At 48.2% G+C, this 12,025-nt stretch overlaps 1 protein-coding gene across 3 annotated transcripts in view; it reads left to right on the plus strand.

Annotated features, from left to right (window-relative positions):
- The window catches only part of ATP6V1C2 (ATPase H+ transporting V1 subunit C2), a 46,815-nt gene that overhangs the window by 14,245 nt on the left and 20,545 nt on the right, over positions 1–12,025 (plus strand). For all 3 annotated transcript variants that reach the window (XM_045549040.1, XM_045549039.1, XM_045549041.1), the window contains exon 4: positions 6,011–6,096. In XM_045549040.1, the coding sequence (XP_045404996.1) occupies positions 6,011–6,096 (86 nt within the window). The remainder of the gene's footprint in view (positions 1–6,010; positions 6,097–12,025) is intronic.

The raw sequence follows: 12,025 nt of genomic DNA on the forward strand, positions 1-12,025 counted from the left end.
GAGGCACCTCCTGTCTCGTCACAGAAGAGACAGATCTCAGGAGCCCCCGCCCACTGGGCTCTTAGCTCCTGAGCCATCCTGCTCCCCAAGGGCAGGGGCGCTCTGTGTCCCCTCAGAGCTCAGGGCTCAGAAATCGGCGGGGCTGAGAGATGCCCCCATCGTGTCTGCAGAAGGGAAAGGCAGCAGTGTCATCGCACACCTGGCCAGGCAGATTTGTGGCGCCGCCTTGGGCAGCCACCTCCCCGCAGGTGACAGATGTCTGGGCCCAGCTGCCGAAGGCCTCCGCTCGCTACCTGCCTGCCTCACACCTGGGTGACGCCCCCAGTCCTCCCAGCCCCCTTTTGCTCAACTTCAGGAATTTATTTTATTACTTTAAAATATATTTTCATTATTTACTTATTTATTATCATTTTAACCGTTTTTAAGTATATAGCGGAGTGGCATTAAGTACATTCACGTTGCGGTACGATCACTACCACCCTCCATCCACAAGGCTTTTTTCATCTTGCAGAACAGAAACTCTGTGCTTACTGAAGAATAATCCCCCCAATTCCTCCTCCCCACCCCCCGAAGCCCCTGACAACCACTTTTCTATTTTCCATCTCTATGAATGTGATGGTTTTAGGTACCTCCTATGAGTGAAATCGTGTGGTGTTTGTCCTTTAGTGACTGGCTTATTTTACTTAGCATAATGCCTTTGAGGTTCATTCATATTGTGGTGTGTGTGAGAATTTCCTTCCTTTGCAAGGCTGAGTAATATTCCATTGTATGGACACGCCACGTTCTATTCATCCATTCATCCATGGATGGATGCTTCAATTGCTCCTACCTTTTGGGTATTGAGAATAATGCCTCCATGTCTATTTTTATTACTTAATATGTATTTTATTATGATTTACTACATTATTGTTATTTTTGAGACAGGGTTTTGCTCTGTCACCCAGTCTAGAGTGCAGTGGTGTGATCATAGCTCACTGTATGTAATCTTGAGCCTCTGGGCTGAAGCAATCCTCCTGCCTTAGCCTCCCAAGTAGCTGGCACTACAGGTGCATGTCACCACGCCTGGCTAATTTTTTTCTTTTTTTCTTTTTGTAGCGACAGGATCTCACTATGTCACCCAGGCTGGTCTTGAACTCCTGGCCTCAAGCGATCCTCCCGCTTTGGCCTCCCAAAGTCTATTTTCATTTAGTTACTTTTATTTTCTACTTGCAAAAGTAATGTTTTAACTAATTCAAATGTAGCTGTACACATAGAGATAATAATCAGTGTTAACAGTTTGGTGCCCTTTTCCTTTTTCTTTCAGGATTCTTATTTAAGTATATGCTTAAACTTTTTATTTTGACCTAATTTCAAAGTTCCAGAAAATTTGCAAGATATTAAAAGAATTCCTATATGCCCTTTACCACATCTGCTTTCTCTGTCTCTATTTCTCTTTTTTTCTGGACTCTGTGACAGTTAAGTTGCATACATGATGTCCCTTTACTTCTAAATACTTTAAAGGTATTTCCTAAAAACAAGGGCATTCTCTTATATAACCTTAGTACAATGATCAAAATCAGGAATAAAAAACTGTTATTCAGTCTACAGATTTCACTTGGATATCACCACAAAAGAAAATGTTGAATTTTCTTAGATAATACAAACATCGAGATGGCGTCCTGCCTTTGCGATGAATTGTCCTGTCTCTTTAGCCTCACTTGAATTGGTGCACTCATTCAAACTTTTTGACTTTCGTAACACTGAGTTTTTTGAAGTGTATGGGTCAGTTATTTTGTAAAATGCTCCTTCATTTGAACCCATCTGATGTTTCCTCGTGGTTGGGTTATGCACCTGTGGCAAGAGCCCCGCACGAGCGATGTTGTGTTCCCGTCAGTGCTTCGTGGCAGGAGACACGTATTGTTGGTCTTTCACACTGTGGGTGGTGGTAACTTTGGTCACTTGATTAAGGCAGTGTCTGCTTTCAAAAAAAAAATTCTTTTTTTTTTTGAGACAGGGTTTGACTCTGTTGCCTGGGCTAGAGTGCCGTGGCGTCAGCCTAGCTCACAGCAACCTCAAACTCCTGGGCTCAAGCAATCCTACTGCCTCAGCCTCCCAAGTAGCTGGGACTACAGGCATGCGCCACCATGCCTGGCTAATTTTTCTATATATATGTATTTAGCTGTCCATGTAATTTCTTTCTATTTTTAGTAGAGATGGGGTCTTGCTCTTGCTCAGGCTGGTCTCGAACTCCTGAGTTCAAATAATCCACCCACCTCGGCCTCCCCCCCCAAAAAATTTTTTTTAATGAGGTAAAAGTTATACACAATGAAGTGTACACATCTTAAGTGAACAGGTTGGTGAACGTTGACAAATCAGTACTGGCTAGCAGTGTAATCGCCATTGCAATTGAGGTCTTTATGTAATGTTCGCAGTTGCCTTTTTAATTAAAAATTATGATGTGTTCATCTTCCCTTATCGGTTAATAGAAGTTTTTGTCAGGGATTTTACAGAAAGCTGCCAGAGTCTACTTTCCACTAGAACGTGGGCTTTCTGCTCTGACGCTCACTTTACTGTGTAGGTGACCTTTAGCTCCCTATGTCTTGATTTTGTCACCTCTGAAATGGGGATGTCACTTAGCTCAAAACATTGCCTCAAGCACTGAGTTCTCCAAAACACCTAAGAGCTCATAAAAATCAAAACAATAAAATTTTTAAAAAGCTGAACAAGCCAGTAGGAAAACCAGCGGAAGATATGAACATGCCATTCACAGAAGAAAAAACAGCCTTTTATAGAGTCAATAAACATGAGAAAAGATGTGCAGCTTCACTGATGATCAAAGAGATGCAAATGAGAGCAACAATGAGACAAAATCTCTCAGCTGTCAGATTGGCAGATTAGAGAGATTCATAATACCTGGGCGGCAAAGGTTAGGGAAGCGGGCCGTCTACACTGTGGATGTGAGTGCACGTTGACTCTGTACATTTGCAGGGTGGTCTGGGATGACTTGTTAAAAGTGTAAATATCCTTTATTCCAGTAGTTGCTCGTTTAGCAACTTGGTCATCACATGTACCTGCACAGGTGGGCGCAATACCTGTGTTACTGTACTATCATATCAAAGTGAAAACAGCCGGTATGTCGGATAGTAGAGAATTAGCTGTGATACAGCCATGCTGTGAACTGCTATGCGGTACGTGAAAGGAATGAGTAAGTTCTATTCTTACGGGAAAGGGTGTTCACGATGAGCTGTACGGTGAAAAACCTAATTTAGAACAGCATATAGGCTCTTAGGTTCCTTTCGGTGAGAAAAATTTTCTCATGCAGTAAGACCACATTTGCTAACAACCGTAGTTAAGTCAGTGCTGGTTCTGTTACGTGGAACAAGTGCTTCTCCCAGCAGTTGAGCTTCGTCAGACCATGTCATCCCGAGACATTCTGGTGTAGCATACATGCCTGAGGGCCACACTTGCTGTAGTTTAAAACTTCTTAGAAGCCAGGATGGGGGAGCAGCAAGGAGCCATAACAAAATGGCAAGTGAGTTCGTTGTTAGGTCAATTAGGGCAGAAGGGAGCACAGGTGTAATTTTAGGTGCTGTGGAGTGCCCGTGCTCGTTTATTCATTCATCAGGCACTGCTGAGCAGCTGCTGGGAGCCAGGCTCTGTGGTAGGGGCTGCAGTTTCTACCACCTTCACGTAAACAAGTAATTATTGAAAGTATTGCAGGGGATATGACAGTAGGAGACAGCAACTTGCATGTGTCACCGTAATGATAAAAGAGGAACTGTCGAAGCATTAGAGTAGAAGCTCCGTGAGAGTGGGGACTTTGTTTTGTCCATAACACCTAGAATAGTGCTTGGCTCACAGTACTTGCTTAATGTGTGGGATTTGCTAAATGAGTAAATGAATGAACGAATGAATTTATTGAGTCAGGGTCCCAACAGATAGGAGACACACTCACATTAGGGTAAGCTGAGGAGGGCCTCCTTATAGAGACACAAAGTTGTGTGGGGGCTTTAGGAGAGTCCGAAGGGACAGCACAGGAACCCAGGCTGGTGGAGAGACATCGTCACATCCCCTAGGCTGGAGGGATGAGGGGATGGAGGTTACTGAACTGGGCGGGAACCAGGCTCTCTCTCCCTCCCTCTGACTCCTGCCAAATCTACCCAGGTGAGACTCAGAGGGCAGAGAACCCAAAACAGTGCACCTGGGTTACCTAGAGCATATGTCAAGGTGTCTCACAAACTCCCAGGGACCTGATTCTTTATATGCATTGCACCAAATCCCATAAAACTCTGTGAGATAGGAAGTATTGTCCCCATTTTACAGCCGAGGACACTGAGATTAGTTAGGCAACTTGCCCAAGGTCATAATCAGTAAAATGCTATTAACTACTATTCTAAGAAATGCCAACACATTGGTGGAAATTGAAGCCCAGGATGGGCCAAAGTAACTGTAAAGATGGCGCTGTGGCCTGATGGCCAAGAGCCTTGCCCTTGGAGTCCACACACAGACTAGATGGTTGGGGAAGGGGCACATTACTTCTCTGGGCCTCAGTTTCTACATCTGTAAAATGGGATAATACCTTTCGGGAATTTTTGTGAGGATTAAATGAGAATGTTTGTCACTTGGTACACACCACTAAATGGTAGTTGCCAACAAAAGAAGGCTTCAACTCACATAATCTGTTTGGGCATTGAGCCATTGGAAATATGCCAGAACGCTAAGTGTGTTTCCTCCTGGGTGGGGAAGTCTGGTTGTTTTTTTGTTAACTACTTTATACTTGCAGTTTTCAGTTTTTGACCATGAACACGTATTCCTTAGATAGTCAGGAAAGGCAGCTGTGACCCTCCTTCCCTCACTACTTCTTTGCTTTTATCAAGCGCTTTCCCCAGCACTCCCTGCCACGGTTTTCTGTGTCGGGCCCTAGGCCCCTGGGCTCCACACTCTGAGCGGCCAGCGTGGCCAGTGCCTGCAACAGCAGAACACCCTGCACTCCATCTGGGATTCAGTGGCCCGGGGCCACTCGTCCTGCAAACACCACCCCCTCCTGGGAGCAGGAGAAAGTGGAGAGAGAGCCCGCGACAGAGATTGGGTCATCAGAACTTTCAGACTTGGATCCTAGTCTGCCGAGATTTCCAGTCGGGTCATGGCTTGATCAGCCGCCTGGAGCAGGCTCTCTCTGCTACTGGGTGATCAGTGCCTGATGAGTTATATTAATATTAATAATAATCCTGCAAAATGGGTATAGTCTGCATTTTATAGATAAGAGAACTGAGGGTCAAAGAAGTTAAATCGGTTTGGCTCAAATCATACATACATTCGGTAGCTGGCAGAGTCATGGCAAATTTGAGCCCTTTTGCTTCCAAATCCTACAATTTCCTTTTCTTTCCCATACTTTCGAAAGCCTTCAGTATGTTTTCTGGAGATAAAAAGTTTTAATTTTCTAATTATACAAGCAAAACCAGATTACACTAGAAAATTTGTAGAGTAGGAAGAACATTTTCACATAGTTGCAGCCAGTGCCCATCCTGTCTGCATAATTTTGTATATTGTTTTCTTCCACGTAACATTATAATACAGGCTTTGTTCCATGGTATTAGAAATTCTCTGAAGCTTTATTTCCAATGGCTGCCTAATAATTACTCAGCTGGATATACCATCATTTACTTAAACAATTCCCTATTGTTGAGTCGTCCAGTGGTTTCAATTTTTTGCTGTCAGCAACAGAGCTGCAGAGAACATCTTTTTATTCAGAGAGCTTTTTCTGTGTGTCCGTTTCCTTAAGATGGTTTCTCAGAAGTGGAATTACTGGTTCGAAGGCTGTGAACATTTTAAGCCTCTTCATGCATATTGCCAAATTATTCCCCTAAAGGTTGTCACCTGTTGCCTTTCCTGCCATTTTAAGCCTCTTCATGCATATTGCCAAATTATTTCCCTAAAGGTTGTCACCTGTTGCCTTTCCTGCCAGCAGTGCGTGAGAACGTTCCACGGGCAGCTTCCTACTCTAACCGGCTTTTTCTCCTCTCTCCATAAGCCTCATAAAGAGGATGGCGCAGAGCGTGGCAGAAGTCATGGAAGACTCAAAGGGGAAGGTCCAGGAGAACCTCCTGGCCAACGGAGGTAGGTGGATGAGGTGCTCTCACTCATGCCGGGTGCTTTCCCTGCTCGTTTGAGACCGTCGCAGCCTCGCTGTGGCCACGCGGTAACCACGGGTGCTCTGGATTGACCGGCTGGGCAGAGGCCGTGCACTCCACTCGTAGCTCTGCGGCACGGCTAGGTTTGGAGGCAGTACCCTCCGTAAGTTCTGGGCTCTGCCGTTCCGTTCCTAAGGCATATGGCGTTGCTTACCCTGCTGCTGAGCTCAGTGCAGTTGGGCATGAACATGAGCTCAAGCGGTCTAAGCCCAGCTCGTGTTGTCGGGCCCATGGCCCTCTCCACGAGCCTCCACTCTCCCCATGTGGGAAATTCTGCTCACCCACCTCACCCCAGCAACTTTATCCCTTTCCACTAACATCTTTCACACTTTTCCACTAACAAGGTGTGAAAAATGCCTTCATCTGCTGAGGAATGCCTCCAACAAGTCTTTAGTTGCTGCCCCATACACGGGAGACAGAGGGCTACGCCGAGTGCTTCATGGGGCGTATTTTGCATTTGGAATTTCTACCTCACATGTGCTGATAGGGTACATCTTTAGATTCCAATGATGTTTGGGACCCATTAATTATGTGCATACTATTTGAATGCATTCAAAATATGCAAGACAAAAACTTTGAGACTTTGGAAACTTTAGAATTAAATATGTTTAAATATGTGTAGAGAGAATTAAACTTACGACACTCTATGCATATATATTGAAAATGGGAGTACAGTCATGTGCTGCATAACGATGGACCGCATATACAATGGTGGTCCCATAAGATAAAAATACTGTATTTTTACTGTACACTTTCTATGTTTAGATATACAAATGCGTACCATTGTGTTACAGTTGCCTACGGTATTCAGTACAGGGACATGCTATACAGGTTTGTAGCCCAGGAGCAATAGGCGAGACCATGTAGCCTCGGTGTGGAGTAGGCTCTACCATCTGGGTTTGTGGAAGTGCACTCTGTCCCGTTCAAACAATGATGAAATCAGCTAACAATGCATTTCTCAAAACCTATCCCCATCATTAAGCGGTGCATGACTGTATTTATCGTATATGTAATATTCATGTCATTTGTTGTAAATATAACGTATATTCATATTTTTTCCCTCCTGGAAACATTAAAAGATTTTTTATTTACTTGTTTAAACTGACAAATGGAAATGTTTATACCCCCAAATGTGATCTTGGCTTTGCATGTCTATGTGGTTTAATAACTCCACCTTATTATATTGCAGGCTTGAAGGAAAAAATGAAATGTTTAAAGAGTAGGTTATGCGTTGTTTGCTGTGTGCGTGCTCAGTGTGATGCCTGCATGTCCCTGGGAAGGTGGAATCTCGGTCTGGTTGTAAGGGTACAGTGATCACGTTGCGACAGTTTCTCAAGTAATAGCCTCGTAGCTTGGTCACGATATCCATATAACACAGACAGCTGCTATTTCGTACTTTTCTCCTCTTTCTCCTGTCACCCCTGCCTTTCCGGGCTGCACTGCTTGCCACCTGGAAACTGGGCCCGCTTGGACTCTGCAGAGTTCAAGGTGGACGTCTGCACCTTTTTGCTTGTGGTCTGCCCCCTGCCTCGATGGCTGTGCCTGGTGTCCTGCCGGCCTGCTCTCGGGCTGCCTGTTTTGTGAACAGTGGAAGCTTAAGTGGCAGGCTTCACGTGGCCTCCGTGGGGGTCACTTGCAAGGAGCCTCCTGGGGTGTTCCCTATGCCCAACAGGCCGTTCCTTGTGTGATTGTTAGAAGGAGCCATTTGCTTTGGGTTTTTTCCAACCTGCGCAAGGCTGGTGGAATTAAAGATAGCAGATATTTTATGGCAAATAAAAATCTTTATAGATTGGAAATGACCAAATACCTTCCTAAATGCAATCTGTCTGACACACTGAGGTTTCTTTCTGATGCTGAGAAAAAATTACTTTGTCAAGCTGACCAGCTGGTCTTACATCCCGGGGGGTGACTCGGGGGTGGGGCTCTGGACTAGACTGCAGAGCTGACCTAAGGGATAGAGCTGCTTTTCTACGTAAACCGGTCTTTGGGGCATGGAGTTTAAGCTCATATTAAAATAATTATCAAAATGTTTACATTTTACTCCAAATTAATGTAACTTAAAGTTAGATGTTATTATTATGTGATGTCCATCCCCAGCCTGATGACACTAACTCTGACAGACAGGCACCTCTCTTCTCAGGAGGAGAAAAATCAGCTTTTTTGTTTAATTTGTTTCATTATCTCTAGGCCTCCTGAGAGTTGGGTCTCAACAACTTCCCAAGACTAGAGCTTCTAAAGCCTGTTCTGTAAACCAGCCCTGCACAAAAGCCCAGGACTGTAGGGCAGGGCCCATGATAGCTTCCGAACCTTGACAAAGAATGTTAGCATATTAAAGGCTCTGAAAAGTCCTGCAATCAAGAGACCTTTTTAAACTTAATTTGACTTAGGCTTTCCCCATATAATATGAATGAGGAAATCTTTTTCTTCTGCGTGGCACTCACAAACTAGTGATTGACAGAAGTATTAGAGGAACTCATTGCATTTTAATCCTATCTCCTCCAGGGGAATTTAGGGCACCTCTTCCAGGAAGGGCCAGTAAGCCGGTCAGACCTGGGCCAAAAGTTGCCTCTTTGGGTCTTACTTTTCTCACCTGTGAATGGACTGGATGATAAGCCCTGCGTAGGTTCTTAGCTTTGCCTGGGCGCCTTTTGTTTTCGTTTACTCTTCACCTGCAGCTGAGTTGGGAGCGTGGAAGGACATAGATAGCTTTGATTGCCGCAGAAGCTGAGCAAACCACACGTGGTCTGGCCTGGGCCCTAGAATGGCCACAGAAGAGAGAAACACCCAAGGGCCTGTCTGGTTAACCAGGCAACGGGCGGCAGCCCATGTGGTCACAGCCCTTCGCTCTGCTGCCTGCTGGGCAGGACTTGTTTTGGTTCTCAGGTGAGATCGTTATTGCTCAAGAGCTGCCGGCCTGTGTTCAGCATGTTTTGATATGGGGCGAGCCCGGCTGGGGCACAGTCTGACCTCACAGGCCCTAAGCCCAGGCCCCACAGGCCCCCCCGGGGACCAGGCTTCTCTGACTTCGCCTGGGCAGAAGAGGTGAGGCGTGTTTCCCCCTGAGCAGCAGCGTGAGTGCAGGAAGGCCGGAGGAATGGCAGAGAGCCGTCCTCAGGTGGTGTTCTTACCCAAGACACTGTGTGAGGACAGGGAAGGGTCCTTGGATGCCTGGTCTGGGACAAGGGTCGGTGTCCAGAGCTAGAGCTAATGTCCGGGACATGGGAGAGGATCCGGGGAAGAGGAAGTCACAGTCATGGACCCAGAGGTTTCTCGAGGCTCCTACTGGGAGACCCCTGTTGACACCCTCTGGGGGTGTCCTTGGCATACACTGGGCATGTGGAGGTGGCCGCCATGGCCCAGAAGCACAGCCTCGCTGGGGGACAGACGCACAGCACCAAGCGTGCTGAGGTGGAAACAGAGACCGAGCCATAGGGAGTGGCTGAGTCTCGAGGAACTGTGAGGTGCTTCAGGTGACAAGGGGGACCTCAGCCCTTTGGTGCCATAAAGTCCTTGGCTTCGGTGAAAATGCACGGAGACCAGCGTGAGCTGAAATGCGTCTCTTCTACGCAGCAGAGAGTGCGGGCTGGACAGGCGGGTCAGCAGGAAGGTTTCTGCTCCGAGCGTGTTTGTGGAACAGGTGCTCTGTGGGGGGCACTGTGACAGGCTCTGGTGGCACAGACACGAGTGAGTCATAATCTCTGCCCTCCAGGAGCCTGAGAGAGCCAGAGGCCCGGGGTGGCCACAGAGTGTCAGGCCAGCAGGGGGAGGGACAGTCAGGGCAGCTTCCAGAAGCTTCCATCCATTCGTCCTGTCCTGCGTTGAAGGACAAAAGCAGCAGTGAGGAGACAGTAGGCGCTGAGCGGGGCTTGGCTGGGGGGAGCTGCCTTGGGTGCGGAGGAGGGTGAGAAGCTGTGAGAGGGCACGTTGCCGGCTGGCCTGGCCTGGGCGCAGGTGAGGTGAGCTTGCCGGGCACCTGCGTGGCGGAGCCCAGGACAGACGTGGGGTCCGCTGCCGCTCCTGCCACAGGAGCCCTTCCCGTCCCCCTGGTCAGCCTCCGACCACTCCCTGCTGTTGTGGGCCGGACCCCTTCACTTCCTGCCCAGGCCTGCGTCCTTTTGACACAGTCGTGTCACCACCATGGTATGGCAACGCCAAAATCTGTGTGAATACCCAAACTAATACCAAAATCTGTCTGACTCAGCTCGGGCTGCCATCGCAGAGTACCCAGACTGGGTGGCTTAAACAACAGAAAGTGGCCGGGCGCGGTGGCTCACGCCTGTAATCCTAGCTCTGGGAGGCCGAGGCGGGTGGATCGCTCGAGGTCAGGAGTTCGAGACCAGCCTGAGCAAGAGTGAGACCCCGTCTCTACTAAAAATAGAAAGAAATTATCTGGCCAACTAAAAAATATATATACAAAAAAATTAGCCGGGCATGGTGGCTCATGCCTGTAGTCCCAGCTACTAGGGAGGCTGAGGCAGTAGGATCGCTTAAGCCCAGGAGTTTGAGGTTGCTGTGAGCTAGGCTGATGCCACGGCACTCACTCTAGCCCGGGCAACAAAGTGACACTCTGTCTCAAAAAAAAAAAAAAAAAAAAAAAAAAAAAAACAACAGAAAGTCCAAGACCAGCCAGTCTGGTGTCTGATGAGGGCTCGGCTGCCTGGCTTGTAGACGGCCGCCCCCTCGCTGTGTCCTCACGGGGCCTTTCCTTGGTGCAGGCGTGTTCAGGGAGAGAGCGCGGGTCAAGCTCTCTACTGCTGGCCCTTCCTATAAGGACAGGAATCCTCTCTTGTCAACAGGCCAGGACTCGCCGTGTTAATTCCAGCGCTGATGCTGGGAATGTATAAAACGAGTTCTCCCTAGGACCTCTCCCAAGTCCCGGTGGTCTAGGAGGTATCCGGGCTTCCCTTTCCCACGTGCAGGGTGGCTGTACTCTGACGGTGACCGCGGTCCCTTCTGTGTGCCAGGCAGGTGATCAGGAGCCTCCTGTGCATCTTCTCAGTTTATAAGAGCGGTCACACAGCTGTGTGTGCCAGTGTTTCCTCATCTGTAAAACGGGGGTGATGATAGTACTTAATAGGGTTAAAGAATAAATTAAATGAAATAATTCGTGCATCCAGGCCCAAGGTAAGCAATCAGTAAATGTCAGCTACTTAATGGTTGTCATTGTCATCCTGCGATTTTAATTCATTTCCTACCTCTTACATGCTGGTAATCTGCCACCAGCCAGTTCCTCCCCTGAGTCTTATTTTGTTCCCATCTGCTTTTGGGGGACTTATCCACCCACACATCAAACTTGGGCTTGTCCTCAGCTGTGCTTGCCACCTCTCCCCTTTGTCCCCTCACTGCCACCTGCGTGGCTCTGTGGCTTAGAGCATATCCCTCCCTCCACCAAGCCACTCAGCTTGAAGTCTGGGTGTCGCCAGGCCTGCCTTGTGCCCGTCCCTGGCCTCGCATGCTGTGCAGCCAGCCCTCGCCCTCCCCGGGCTCCTTCAGCCCCTCTGAACGTGCATCTCCTCAACTTCCGCTGGCGTCTCTCCTAGAGCTGCCCCGCCAGCCACGGAGACGCTCCCGAAGTGCCAGCAATGCAGCCCCCTGCGGGCTTGTCGTGACCCCACTTGGCACTGCCTTCCAAGTCGGAGCGATCTGGGTCCGATTCCCAGCTCATACAGGGGCCGAGTACTCGGGACCTGGTGTGATCGGCATGGGATGCAGAGCAGATGCGACCGCTTGTGACTGCCCTTGTCCTTCCTGCTCGGCCTCCATCCACATTCCCTGTTCCCTCGGCTCTACCCGGTAGCTCCCTGTGCCCCGAGCACATGAGTCTGCCAGTTGTCCTCGCCTGACGCCCAGCACCC

Source organism: Lemur catta, chromosome 4 (assembly GCF_020740605.2).
Source record: "Lemur catta isolate mLemCat1 chromosome 4, mLemCat1.pri, whole genome shotgun sequence".
NCBI classification, from domain to species: Eukaryota; Metazoa; Chordata; class Mammalia; order Primates; family Lemuridae; genus Lemur; species Lemur catta.